Here is a 14,264-nt window from a genome sequence, read left to right on the forward strand (position 1 = left end):
TATTCTGGCATATCACATGCCTATCGAACATTTACAAATGTTCAAATACAGCTAACATTTGAATATAAAAACCCTAATAATTGATTTAAACTGTGCCACTTGTATTATTTCCATGTGTATTCACCTACGCATTTTCTGCTTTTGTTTTAATGGTTTATTTGTGAACAGGGAAGAGAGGTATGTGACTATTTCAGTCATGTCAGCCCATGTCCAAACTTCAACCCACTCTCCCTAAGAAACATGGTGCGCATGCTCCCCCGGCATGTTTCCACTGAGCGGCTTGGAAAGGCTAGTAAACTACTGCTGCAAGTCAAACTCTGAAAACATCTAATTCTCAGTCATCTATTCATTTTACAGTCTAAAGAGATTCATTAAATTGTTGAACTTTTTTAAGCACAACTCGTCGTGCATTGTACCGTTCCAGTGGAAACATGGCATCACTGAAAGCTTTATCAAGCCTTTCCTCTCTCAACATTTCTGTCCCTAAAAGACTGTAAATGCAGACCTGCATATAGTTCAAGCTGGCTGTGTCAAAAACGCTGGGGAACCTTTACACAGGCAGCCTGTTTAAAACTATGTGATCAACCTGTTGGGAGAAAACAAGGTGAACAACAATAACCTTGTTTTTCTGTGTTGAGAAAACTCCAGTTTGAAGATGCAGAGTTCTTAAATGGGTATAAGCACTTCACTAAGATATCAAGACCTGTTGTTTTTTATTGTATTGTATTAATACAATGTGGAAATCAAATCAGTGACTTAATACATAACAAACATAACTTCTAAGGCTGCACATACATTACTAAACGTTAATCATGTTTTCTCTGTCACATCTTCAAAATGGCTTTTCTTAGCACAACATTCAGACATTGCCCTCAATCATCTTTCACTACTGTCCCAATGCAAGTGTTACTAAGAAGAGCGGTTTAACTGTGCACACATTGCAAAAAATGGGCTTCTTTCACCCATCCCGGTTTTTGCCCATGGAGCAGACCAGGCATGCCCCTTCTCATGACACCAACCAGAGCTGACTGCAGCACTGCTGTCACTCTGACGATGGTTTGACCATTGTGTGCCTCAATGTAATTTACTCTTTAGTCAGGAAATAAAAATGACCCGAAGAGTTCAATAATTAGAAATATACTGTTAATTACAATGAAAAAGCCAAAATAGGTTACTTTAGCTACAAATCTGTTCTGCTCTTGTACTTTAGAAAGCAGCATATCTTTGTTTGACATTCAGTGAGGATTGCACTGATATATGTAATAAGTTACAACAATACTGTACATACTGCAATACAATCAATTGAATAAACCTTTAAACATAGCACATTTATATCTTATCCACTTGCACCCTCTGTTGTTTCTGACAAATCCCCATACCAGCGTTTAATTGCTTAACTCCAGCAGTTACATGTGGCACACAACAACACATTCATATTTTGGCCAGCGTTCCTCAGCTGAGAGCCCCCATGGCAAATGCATGCGCCCCCTTCAGCAGCGCCTTGATCAGGCCCCTGGGTGCATTCACATTACAGTGTTGACAGCTTGATGTGAATGAGCACACCCCGGGCTGCTCTGGGGCCTGTGCTGGCAGCCCACAGCAGCACGCGTGTTTTGCTGTGCATGATAACCACTCCAGAGCTGCGTCTATTGGAGTCTGAGTGTCTGAGGAGCTCCCTGCCAGGCCTGCTGTTCTCTCCCAGGGCCAGCACTGAAGTGTGGGAGACTGCGTGCCCAAGCGCTGTTCTCTCTGCTCCCACTCTGCAAGATTCACTCCTCGGAGATCAGTTAGAGCGACAACTTGAATTTATTCGCTGAAAAGTGTGTGAGAGCGTATGTATAATGTGTAGGCATTTTGTCTAGTGCTAGTCTAGTCCTAAGTATCAACTTAGTTCTGTTTTAGACATGGTTTAATCCTACTTTAGTCTTGTTTATGAGATTAAGAAGTATTTATTTTTCTAGTTTCATGTCTGCTTCTAAAGTGTCTGCGCTGTTAAAGTACGTTAAAAGAAGAAGGCTGCGTTTTGTGTTTGTGGCTTTAACCCAGTCTCTCTCTGAAGGCCTTTGCCTGGTGGTCGGACCTGATGGTGGAGCATGCGGAGACCTTTCTGTGCCTGTATGCGGTCGACATGGATGCTGCCCTGGAAGTGCAGCCCCCCGACAGTTGGGACAGCTTTCCTCTCTTCCAGCTACTCAATGACTTCCTCAGGATTGACTGTGAGTGACAGTCAGTACACAGTGAACTCACTACATCTATATAGCTACACTTGTTTTCATCAGGCTTAGGTGAACACAAACTGACACCGGTGCGTATCAAAATGAGTGCGGTAATGGATATTAGACTACAGTGGATAAAGTGCAGATTTAGACCAAAATATTGTACATCCAATTACACAATGGAGATTATTTTTTTCACTCACACTTGGCTGTAAATACTGTTTAAGTGGCGCTAGCCCGCAGTTAGCTTTCCCCGTTAGCCTGTTAGCTTCTTCTTTGTAATTCCATTAGTGTGTATTGGGGCCTCCAACCCGTAGGCAGTGAAGTTGCAAGTGTGGTTTTCTGGCCAGAGACACCTGGGGAGGATGAAAGTCCCCCCAATCATCCCATTAACACTTGTATTGCCCCCAGAAGGACACCGAAAAGGTTAACAAGTTCCTTAGTACTGCTTTAAATTACCATGCTCTGTATCAGTGTCAGTCCCAAAAGTGGATTGCAGCAACCGACCTTGGCTTAAAGCACTACATGTCCATAATCTTGGGTCAGTAGCTTGTGGCACTGATCCTTCTCACATATTGGAGTTTGTCCTGGACGCCCTGGGCATTTCCACACTGTCCTCCTCTGAGCGCATGTGAGTGATAAACATAATGAGCAGGTTGCACCGCTGGTTGCTGCAGGCCAGTTATGTCTGTAATGAAGTGCGTTTGTTGCCTATGGGGAGCTCTGTGTCCACGCCGATGTAAAGGATACACTCCACTCTTGCACTGCTGCTCCTCTCCATCTGCAGGGTGCTAATTGTCTCCAGGGAATGCCTCCCCTTTTCATTCTGTCAGTCGGGAGTCAAGGAGAGGCAGAGCGAGGTGCACTTATGCGGCTTCTGAAAGGAGATGATTGTTCTGTTCATTTCTTAGCACTGGCAAATTGGCCCCTATTTTCTTTTTTTTTGTAGCAGGCAGTTGTGTTCAGTGAGAATGTATTTATATTGAGCAGGACAATTGAGTAAATGCTATCCAAGTGTTATTGATCAGTCAGTCATATTCACAAAAGCATATAAATCAAAATGCCTATTACTGCACAAAGACCTCTTTAGTCATCGGGGGATTATTTCGTTTTTGAGTAAAATAACACACTTCAGTTGTGACCAGTTCATTACAACTTAAAATGCTCCATAGTGAGTTGAATATCTGAAGTTGAAATCCGTCGCAGTGGTAGGATGCCCTCTTCCGCACACTGGCACCACTGTAGCCAATTTTGTTTTGATAGAGGCGTCTTTTCCACAGAAGGTCATCTGCAGCACTGCCCCACAGCGGTACACTTATGGAGCAATAAATAACCTTAGCGGCAGACAGGCGCCGATGTGGGGATTCCATCGGAGCAGTTAATGAGGTCTAAAGTAGTGGTAGCTGGGCAGCGGCGAGCCCCGTGAACACACTCCTGGACACAACACATCCAAGTGGACAGCAGCCGCTCAAGTGGCTAATTGGACGCGTGGCAATCAGGGAACACAACAAACATGGCACCTACTGTGTATCATCGACCTTGAGTCCAGTGCCAGCGCACACACACACACACAGGCAGACGCAGGCACATGCTCAGAGGGGGAGAGAAAACAAAGAGCGAGAGAGAGGAGCGGCACACCCTGCATGGAGCCGTGAGGCATCACTTTATCTCCTGTGGTCTTTTCACTGTTGTCTTTTTACCAGTTGGAAGCCGACGGAGACCCATGGACAGTGTTAAGGCTGGGTCTACTAATAAACTAGGACTGTTCAATTAATTTAAATCTAATAATAACTCTTAACTTTGATCTCTCTCAATAAACGTCATGGGGATTTTGAAATGGTCAGGTCTCCAGCCAAAACTGCGTCAGTAACTGCACCTGGTGTGGAGTTTGGAGGAGTACAATGGAATATTTCTGTGTGTTGAAATGATACTGGGGAAAGTATTTTTTGTTAAGGGCCGAAGTTTATTTTATGGGTCAATTCTGAGTGAAATGCAGTAGGCATTTAACTGTAAATGACAGCTTCATATCATAGTATACACCTGTGAAGAGGCAATTTTATGCAGAAAATATTTTGTTTAAAAAATAAGTCACATAGTAAGAGGGAGCATTGCAGATTTCAAAGGCAGAGGTGGAACTCACTCAACGCACTTTTGTAAAGTAGCAATACAAAATAATTGTACGTGTGCTCTTGAGTCATTGTCTTTATTAGGATAAAAAACAGCGTTTGATCTGTCATAGTGACATTATTTATACTTATATACTACTATAACTCTTGTTGCAGATAACCTGTGTAATGGGAAGTTTCACAAGCACCTGCAGGACATGTACGCCCCCCTTGTGGTACGCTACGTAGACCTCATGGAGTCCTCTATTGCACAGTCCATTCACCGAGGCTTTGAGCGTGAGTCCTGGGAGCCAGTCAAGTAAGTAATAAAGCACAGATTAAACTCAGCGAGTTTCTGCTGCTAAAACAAGGCAACTGAAATTACATCTTTTGACCGATGCCACCGTTTCACTCTCCATCCAGCAAGACTCCTCACACATTGTTTGGTGACTGTCACGCCCTGCAGGTTTAAACGTGGATGGTGAAATTACAGTGTCTGCGTAGGTTTCCTCTGGGTACTCCAATTTCCCTTATCATGAAAACATGTACATTAGGGTTTTTGCGACTGGTTGGTGGTGGCACAGATTGGCAGCCTCACTTCTATGGGTCTACCCCAGGGCAGCCGTGATGACTAAGGTTGCTTAACACCACCAAGTGTGGAGTGAATGTAAGATTGCACCATGTAATGTGCCGTGTGAGCTCTTCGGTTGTGATGGACCTTTATATGGAGTTGTTTGTGCAGGCTGTCATTCGCACAGGACATATTCATTTTAGTGATGAAAGGACTGGACCGAGTAGATTGAGTTAGTATGCTGGTATGTTGGCAGTACTGACACTTCTGCTAAGAAGAGGCTTGAGTTTGAAATATGACCCTTTAACTTCTGTCTCCTTATTTTCTGACCACAAGAACCAAGAGGAAGCTTCTGTAGTGAAACATCATGAACAAAATCTGTCCTAGCCAGGGTAAAGCAACATCACACTGGTACAGAAATGTGGGTGACACATGATTACACTACAGAAGAACAATTCTTCTAATTCTTCCTCTCTACCGGAAAAAACTCACACGGACATTTGCCTCCATTTCTCCTCACACCACCCACTCATCCAAAAATGAGGGTAGTTGGCACTCTATTATACAAAGCAGATTCCATTACAACTTCTGAGGTGAATTAAGTGGCAGAACACCATCCTGTGCGTTAGGTGTTGCAGAGGTCAGGTCAATAGATTATTAAACGATTCTGATTCTGATTCTGATTCTGAAGAAGCTCAAAAACAGGACAATGAATAAAGGTACGATTTGATCAGCCTCCCCTGTGTGGCCAACTGGTCACTGAAACCCTTTAACACCTTACGCTCACGGCGAGTACACCCTGAGGGAGAGTTCCCCAAGGGTACTTTGGGGAAACATTACAGCCTCTACCAACACCGCCATTTGAGAGAGTTGTTTACAGACCTTTTCAGACCCTTTACAGACATGAAGGTCTCAGGTTCCAGCTGTTATGCACCAGGGACAGAGCTGTTTGGAGGATGCCCAGGACATGGTTTGGATCCAGGCAACATCCGGTTGCCACCATCCACGCCCACATCTATATATCTAGTGGGCATGACTATCACCAAAAAATTTATATTAATATCCAGTAGCCCTGCTTTAACTTCACAAGACTGAATTAACCGACTGGATGACTGAGAATTCTCACTGTTTTCTGTCTTGTATTGTACTTTGTAATTGTTTAATACCAATTAACACTTGTCATTGCTTTTTTGTTTGATTGATTTATGGCTAGTACAGGAGTTCCTTTTGGATCCATAGACCCAATTGTTGAAAAAAAAGCTAGATTTTTATCTGTAAAGAGTCGCAACTAACACGTATGCGAGTGAGTATGTGGGCTCAACTAGGAGTAAATTGAATGGAAACAAGGAACGACTCCAAATTAGACCAGGAGTCAAACATGTGATGACCAAGAATAAACCAGGACTTTGTCAGGACTTTACCTGACTTCCTTTTATATAGACTAAAACCCGTAAGAACAAGGCTATTTCCAGTTTTATCCAGTTTTGATAATATTTTATATAGGTATTTGATTATTTCTTTATTAATATTCTTACTTATTCTTACTTAATATTGCTAATAAGATTATTAAAATGTTGAAAATGTATTAGAGCTGCCGTAGCAAAAGTTTTTCTACAACGAGATCAATAAAGTTCCATCTATTCTTATCTTATTTGATCTGTAGAAAAGATAGAAGTGTATTCACTGTTTCTGATTTCTAGAGTAAGGAGTGAACTCTTTTACGGTTTTATGCTGGTGTGTGTGTGTGTGTGTGTGTGCATGTGTGTGCGTGTGTGTGTGTGTGTGTCTTCACAGGACGATAACAAGCACTCTGCCCAGTGTCAGCCTCCAAATGCCCAAAGTCCCAAATCTCACAGTGCCAAGTGTTAACCTCCCACAAATGGCCAGCTTTACTGCAGCCAACTGGACGACAGCGAATACTGACACAGAGTGTGTATGCGCGGGCACGTCACGCACATGTCCCTGGCATGAGTGTGGCAGCTCATCACTTTAGACATGACTACTAATGAGGCTCAAAGTCCGAGAGGAGAGTCAAGCATGTGCCATAGAAAAAGTGTCACCATGGTTTCTAAAACCATTTGCATACTTAACGATATTCAGTTAATAATCTGTTATGGAAAATAGTCGGATCTGCTTTAAAGGGACTATACGGAGTTTAAAAATTGTAACATTTTCTCATTTCTTCCCCCAAAATGTTCCAACAATGTCCTAAGGTGTAGAATGAGCCCAGACCTGTTCACCACAACTGCCTCTAAAATCCTGCACTTTCATTCAAAAAGGTGTCACTTCGGGTCGAATTGCTGTCATGCATGTAGTTAATATAGAAGCTGCAGTTACACGTATGACCTGAGGTGGCAGTAGTGAGTATAAAATGGCCAACTTGCATCTAGCCCCTTTAATAAAGGTCTTGTAAAACCCAAAATATTGACCAAAATGATGTAGGTTGCATAATCAGTCAAAGTAACAGGAATAATAATGTATTTCTTTCTGTTTGGAATTATATTAATGTTCTTAAAGTTCAATAGTGAAATATTTTAATTTAATTCAGCAATTTTTTTAAATATCTCCTTTTTTGTGTAATGAAAAAAAAAAAAGTTTTAGTCAGAAATGTGCCTATAGTTAAAAAGGTTATGTTTCAATCAAAAAGAAATGGTATATAAGTTACACAATGTACAACGCTTGATCTCTAAATGCTGCAATATTTAGCTTTTAGAGTAGTATGATAAAAGTGTTACATTTTAAGCACTTACGTTAGTCTATGTTCTAATGTTGAGGATGTTTGGATACCAATCACTCCTACTCAACAAGTCCTGTGAAACTGAAATTAACATTTAATGTTATACCGAGATACAGAGTCATTTCTAATAATATGCAGCTGAGGTAGTGATTGATAGCTTTAAAAGCCGTCTACATATCTCAATGTTTTAACACTTTACCCATAGCACTGAGTGAAACGTACGCTATCCGCAGGGCTGCGAGGTGTCTCTGCACCCACAGCATCCTGCAGAGTGTGACGCTCTCACCGCTGCACATCCATCCTCATTGGGATTCACTTGTACAAGCACTCAAACTTTTATTGTTACGAAACGCTGGCCTATGAATGTATGTGTAGGAGCCACTTATAACACCCACAAGCTGAGATTGAACTGTTTCATTTGCACATGCATGATAAAAATGTTCAAAACAATTTAAAACGCTGGTGTCTCTTTGTTTGGAGTGTGCTGCCACATTCAAGCCAACGTCAGACATGCAGCGTCGAGGTCCTAAAAAAAACATCCCCCAGAATAACCAAACCTGTGCCGTGGAACAAATGTGAAAAGATGAACAAGAATACAACATTCAAAGTAGAGATGAGTCGTCTTCTCATATTTGTCCCTATTTGTGGACTTTCCTGGTGCTGTTCTTTCAATCCTAATCAAATCCTGTCCCTCTCCATCTTACGGTTGATGGTTTAGTAACTCCTTACAGCTTTCCTCCCACATTTCCGCCTTATATGGAAACACATCTAATCACAAAGTTCATGATCAGTAATGTAAGTGTATGTTTGTGTGAATAACAGTAACGGCTCGGGCACCTCAGAAGACCTGTTCTGGAAACTAGACGCCCTGCAGACGTTTATCCGTGACCTGCACTGGCCTGAGGAGGAGTTTGGGAAACATTTGGAAACACGTCTCAAGCTCATGTCCAGCGACATGATTGAATCCTGTGTCAAGAGGTACGACACACGTAACATTTTACGCTGTAATGCATCAGCACACAGACAGAAATCAGTCTTTGTATGTTGATCTTTAATTCACACTTGAATTGCTGCAGATGTGTTTTATTTCATGGCTACATAGTCACTGCACCAAGGTTGTGGGTTTAGTTCCCTGGCTGTTGGGGGCTTTCTGTGTGGGATGTTCATGTTCTCCCCGGGTCTCGGTGACTTTCTTTTTGGTGCTCTGTTTAACATAAAACATGCACAGTAGACCATTCCTTCAGCTATAGGAGGTAGCAGGGAGTCCTGACCAGGTTGCTGTGCTCTTGACAGGTTTCCCAAGCAGCGTTAACGGGGTAAAATGCAGTTCAGCCAATTTTCCTACAGGGACAAAACATCTCAAGGTTCTATATTTCAGTAACTCGCAACCCTTTTTTGATCAACTCCCAATAACCGACATTATTCGCGAACCCCAAACGGCATGTTTTCCATTTAAACTAGGCAAGGCAAGGCAAGGCAAGTTTATTTGTAGGGCTCAATTCATACACAAGGCAATTCAAAGTGCTTCACAGTTGCATAAATACAAGAAAACAAATAGAATCAATAAAAACATCAACATAAAATTAATCAATTACAGTAAAAGGCAAGAGTGCAGACAAAATACTTTCAGTTGTCATATGCATGGGCAAAAAGAACTGCTTTCAGCCTGGATTTGAACGTTGTCAGAGTTGACGCCTGTCTCACATCCTCGTGAAGACTGTTCCAGATTTTAGCTGCATGAAACTGAAACGCAGCCTCACCGTGTTTATTATTGACTCTGGGAACCACCAGGAGACCCCTCCCTGAAGTTCTCAGGGCCCGAGATGGTTCATACGGCTCTAACATGTCAGAGATGTACTTTGGTGCTAAACTATGAAAAGGCTTGTACACAAGCAGAGCTGTTTTAAATTCTATTCTCGGAGTGACAGGAAGCCAGTGCAGAGACCGGAGCACTGGACTAATATGGTCGTATTTCCTGGTTCTTGTCAGGACTCGAGCAGCAGCGTTCTGGATGTACTGCAGCTGTCTGACAGTGAGCAGGCCGTTACAGTAGTCTAACCTGCTGGAGACAAATGCATGGATAAGTCTTTTTAAGTCTGGTTTTGACACTATTCCTCTGATCTTAGCAATGTTTTTCAGATGGTAAAAAGCTGCTGATGTTATTGCTTTGATGTGGCTGTTTGAGTTCAGGTCTGAGTCCTACCTACAAAATATGTCTCGCATATGATCTGGCGACCCATAACCCGGAAACCACTGCTCTATTTGAAAAAGGTGTTGTTATTTATGTAAACTTAACCCCCCCATATAATTCATCCATCCAAATTATTTTACTCATCTGGGTCGCGGAGGCAGAAGTCTGTCCAGATCAGTCCTGTAACCGGCCTTGTTGGTCAGAGGATCAGGTCATAGGAGACATTACTTGAGCATATTAAATAGTAAAAATCAAATATGACTGAGAAAGGACTGTTTCAGAAAACACTCCAATTTCACTTTTTTGAAACAATTTTTGTATGTGTTATATTTGCGGGGGCTGTAGTTTTCGGGGGCTTCAAGGAAAAGAGGTTGTGAACCACTGGGATAGAGAATTGGCCCATATAATTCTTAGTGTACTACTGTATATACGGCAGTGTGTTTTATGTTTAGAAATGCAAATGCTGCACAGGTGCCGGAGCACTATTGTGTCCTCGACATCATGGGTTTTGAGTTTTGGCTCCAATGTTGTTTCCTTTTCTTCACTTCTCCTTTTACCCGGAGCTGTCTTGTCAGGTTAAAACTATGGGCCAAACAAAATCCTTCACAAAATGCAATAGCAGGATCTTTGTTCTGTCTTTGCAGAACTCGAGCAGCGTTTGAGGCCAAGCTGCAGAAGAGCAGCCGGACCACAGACTTCCGTGTGCCTCAGTCCGTCTGCACCATGTTTAACGTTATGGTGGATGCTCGGGTGCAGTCGGCCAAACTGTGTGCCATGGACCTTGGTCAGGAGGTACCGCTCTCACCGCCTCAAACGCTACACAATCTGCTTATTTTTTGCTTTTCTCACATTATTCTGTGTTGCATGTCACCTCAAATTTCCTTTTTTTTTTTTTTTTTTGCTCTTTGTCTCGTGTAGTTTGTGAGAGAATGGGTAAGTGTGGCTACAGATTTAATGGAAATTTCCCCCCTTGAGTTCCCAACGGTATAATTAGCCATCACTTGAATCGCTTCACTCGCATTAGCATATGTGTAGGTTATTGAATATACATAGACTTGAAGTGAGACATCTCGGATTTCACGAAACGTCAAGACTAATAACAATCACTGACGACTTCATTACCGCAAAAATCCTTGACTGTTCTGTTGGCGCCGCAACGCTAAACAGAGGGACTTCTCACGGCTTTACGTTTTACACGAGACGGAGTGAGAGCCGGCTTTTGGAAAAAAAAATGTAACACTTTGTATCGACTGAGGGGACCCAAGGGTAAACGAACTGAGGGTAAACTCTGCGATAACGAGGATGTTTGATACACATTTTTACAGCTGAACATCAGATTGAAACACTATACGCAAAATGCTTCACCCATGTTATTGACTTTAAGCAACAGGAAAGGCATGTTTTGTTGTATTTAATTTGTCTCATCAGCAAAATTGCCACCTCTGCATTTGAGCCTGGTGAATTGCATACCCTTTCAGCTGTACATTCGCGCTCTAAGATAGAAAATGAAAAGTAATAGCGTGTTTGTGTTTGCTGAGCGTCATGGTAACCGGTGTTTTGTGTAACCCTGCAGAGGCAATACCATTCTCAAATCGACAATCTGATCGAGGAGACAGTGAGGGAGATGACGACGCTGTTGGTGGCCAAGGTACAGCTTGTTCCAGCGCTGCAGCTCTTCACATCCTGCGCTACTCAAATATCACCTTTATACATAGGCACGATATACATTTCATGATCATAAATACAGAGTGCCGGTACACACGCTAAATTGACTTTTTCCAGCTTTTAACCATTTGATTCCCTTAAATACTTTGAGCATTTTGCTTCATTCATGAGGTTTTAAGAAATCCTGTTTACGTTGGTTGTTTCCTCTTCCACCTCAGAAGCGCTCTGATCTGTATTTTATGGATTATGTAGCGTCACCGATTTCCCCAGAACCATTCTTCAAAACACATTTATCCCGGCGCCATCAACTATGTAGCATGTCGTTCAGATAGAGGCTCGCATACTGTTTTTAGCATGTTTAGTTCTCTCTGGTACCAGTAGAGGGCGCTTCCACTTAAGGCCCCTGGGTAATGAGTCTTCTTTCAATAGATAGAAATCATTTCACAGTATAATCCGTGTAATATCACAGCTGAACTGTCCAAAAGCAGGTATAAATGTCACTATCAAGCACGACTTGTTTTGCATATGGTCTATAATTCTTGATCCTCTTTTTTGAATGGAATAAATTCACTCTACTTCGTTTTCTTGTGTGTGCAGTTTGTGGTTATTCTAGAAAGCGTCCTAGCCAAAATCTCCAGATATGACGAAGGGACACTCTTCTCTTCTTTCCTTTCTTTCACAGTAAGTACGGCTTAAAAAACTTTTCAGATGTTACAGAGATTCTTGATTTGCTCTATTTGTTCAGAGTCTTATTGGCCTTATGTTGCTTTTGATTGTTTCATATTTTAAACCCTTGGTGGTCCTATTTTGAGTGAAAATGGCATGCATTACTATACTGAGTGCAGAGAAGTGGGGCAGGTTGTTTTCTCATAGAAGTTTATTTTGAGGAAAGATATTCTGCAAACTGTTGGAAACAGACTCATAACACTGAGGAGCACCGTATTTGCTGACTTAAATATCAAGATAAATGTTGCAGATACAATCTTTTGAATCAGTAACAGAATAGTGAGAATCTAAGACTTTATTTTAATGTTGATGGTGTTTTTTTTTTACTTGCAGGTGAAAGCAGCCTCAAAGTACGTGGATGTTCCAGTAAGTGACTCGTTCTCTCCTTGACATAACATCTAGTTTTGCTCTTGGTCTTGTTTGAACAGGAAAACAAAACACATTTGTCCCTTAGCTCAGTATGACTGGGAAAATCCACAGTCCTAAATGGCCTACTTTAAATTCATCCTAGAAGCTGCTTTGTGAATTCAAATGCAGTGTTGGATATTCTGTGAGGCCACTGAGGCTGTATGTGTCTGGTGCATGTACAAATATTTGACCATGCTTTCACATGTACTGCAGCATCCAGATGGAAATGTCCATTCATATGCATGTGGCCAGACAGAGAGCAGGCGTGCCTCGTGCCGCGCACTCTGCCGCTCATATTGTGGGTCCATGTTGTACAACACATGGCCATTCTGTCGCTGTCGTGCGCAGCTCAGATCTGGATTAGCTGCCAACACTTCGGCCGTAGCAACATGCCAAATTTCAAATTAATGCCTTGTCTCAGAATGTGTTGAGACAGTGCGTACCCTGGCAGGGGTCGCACTTTCAGCTCACCATGCTAATTGTGTTCTTAATGTACAAAATGAGGCTTTCACTTGTAAAAAGAACACTCATTTGCACATTGTAAGCATTGCTGCAGATGTGTTAACTAAGTTTGGTAACAGTTACCCATAAAGGCGTTCAGTGAGCTACAGTTTGTTCCAGGTTAACAGGAAATTAAGAAGCATCACTCTCTACTCTGACATGACCACACACGAATCCAGAACTTGGACAGATTCACTCAGTTCAAACCAGAATAAAACGCACTGTTCTCTTTCGAAAATTTGTTTAAAGAAGCTATCTTTCCAGTGCACCATATTAATGCCCTGTTATTAGCTATTGACACAACATGGTAAATACAGAAAATGAAGAGGATGCTTGGACTGAGATACTTCAATACTGTGGGTGATACAATAGACATCAAACACATTATTAGCTTTCAATTCAAGTAAGCCATGTGAAAATAAAGACTTTTAATCTTAAATCATCGGGGTGCCTTGGAGTTTATCCATACTTTACTTAGAAGCAGAAGGAATCACCCACCTATCTCCAATGAGCACCTGACCTGATCTGTTTTATCCTTTATTCACAAGTTCTTGCCCTATGTAAGTATTTGTATATTGATTTCATTATGTCATCAAATTGCTCAAATTTAATTGAATTCGAATGTGCTTACAATTTATACCTTTGTATGTTGCATTACACACTGACTGACCTCCCAAAACAGTCATCACCAAGCAAACTTAAAGCCACACCGTGTAAAATTTTACCCAATGAATAAAATTGAAATAAAAGCATTTCTTTTATGACAAATTTTTTCATCATTGACAAATACCTGGAACATGTGCTTTTGCTGTTAATGGCTAAGACATGACGGTAACTTTACCGGGTGTGGGTACGTCTCCAGCTCGTCTCCATGGAGATGTCGACTAAAACCATCAGAATTTGAGATTTAAATAGTTTAGGTTCCCATTGGAGCTGAACGATATGGACAAAATGTCATATCTCGATATTCATGCCGGATATCTCGATATCGATACGATATAACCATGGGTTAGGTGAAAACCAAGCATTTTTCAAAAAACCTAATACAAAAGAGTGTAGTTTACTTGATGAAAATCTGTATTGTTTAAATCTTGCTTTTTCGATTTTAATGTTTTGAATGTTCATATCTCGGTACCGATACGAT

At 41.6% G+C, this 14,264-nt stretch overlaps 1 protein-coding gene across 2 annotated transcripts in view; it reads left to right on the top strand.

Moving 5' to 3' along the window:
- The window catches only part of cadpsa (Ca2+-dependent activator protein for secretion a), a 91,613-nt gene that overhangs the window by 50,074 nt on the left and 27,275 nt on the right, over positions 1–14,264 (top strand). For both annotated transcript variants that reach the window (XM_079579223.1, XM_079579222.1), the window contains 7 exons: positions 2,060–2,216; positions 4,499–4,640; positions 8,452–8,607; positions 10,465–10,612; positions 11,394–11,468; positions 12,083–12,166; positions 12,545–12,577. In XM_079579223.1, coding sequence (XP_079435349.1) covers positions 2,060–2,216; positions 4,499–4,640; positions 8,452–8,607; positions 10,465–10,612; positions 11,394–11,468; positions 12,083–12,166; positions 12,545–12,577 — 795 coding nt within the window. The remainder of the gene's footprint in view (positions 1–2,059; positions 2,217–4,498; positions 4,641–8,451; positions 8,608–10,464; positions 10,613–11,393; positions 11,469–12,082; positions 12,167–12,544; positions 12,578–14,264) is intronic.

The sequence above is a fragment of the Gobius niger genome, assembly GCF_951799975.1.
Source record: "Gobius niger genome assembly, chromosome: 20".
In the NCBI taxonomy this organism is placed as follows: domain Eukaryota; kingdom Metazoa; phylum Chordata; class Actinopteri; order Gobiiformes; family Gobiidae; genus Gobius; species Gobius niger.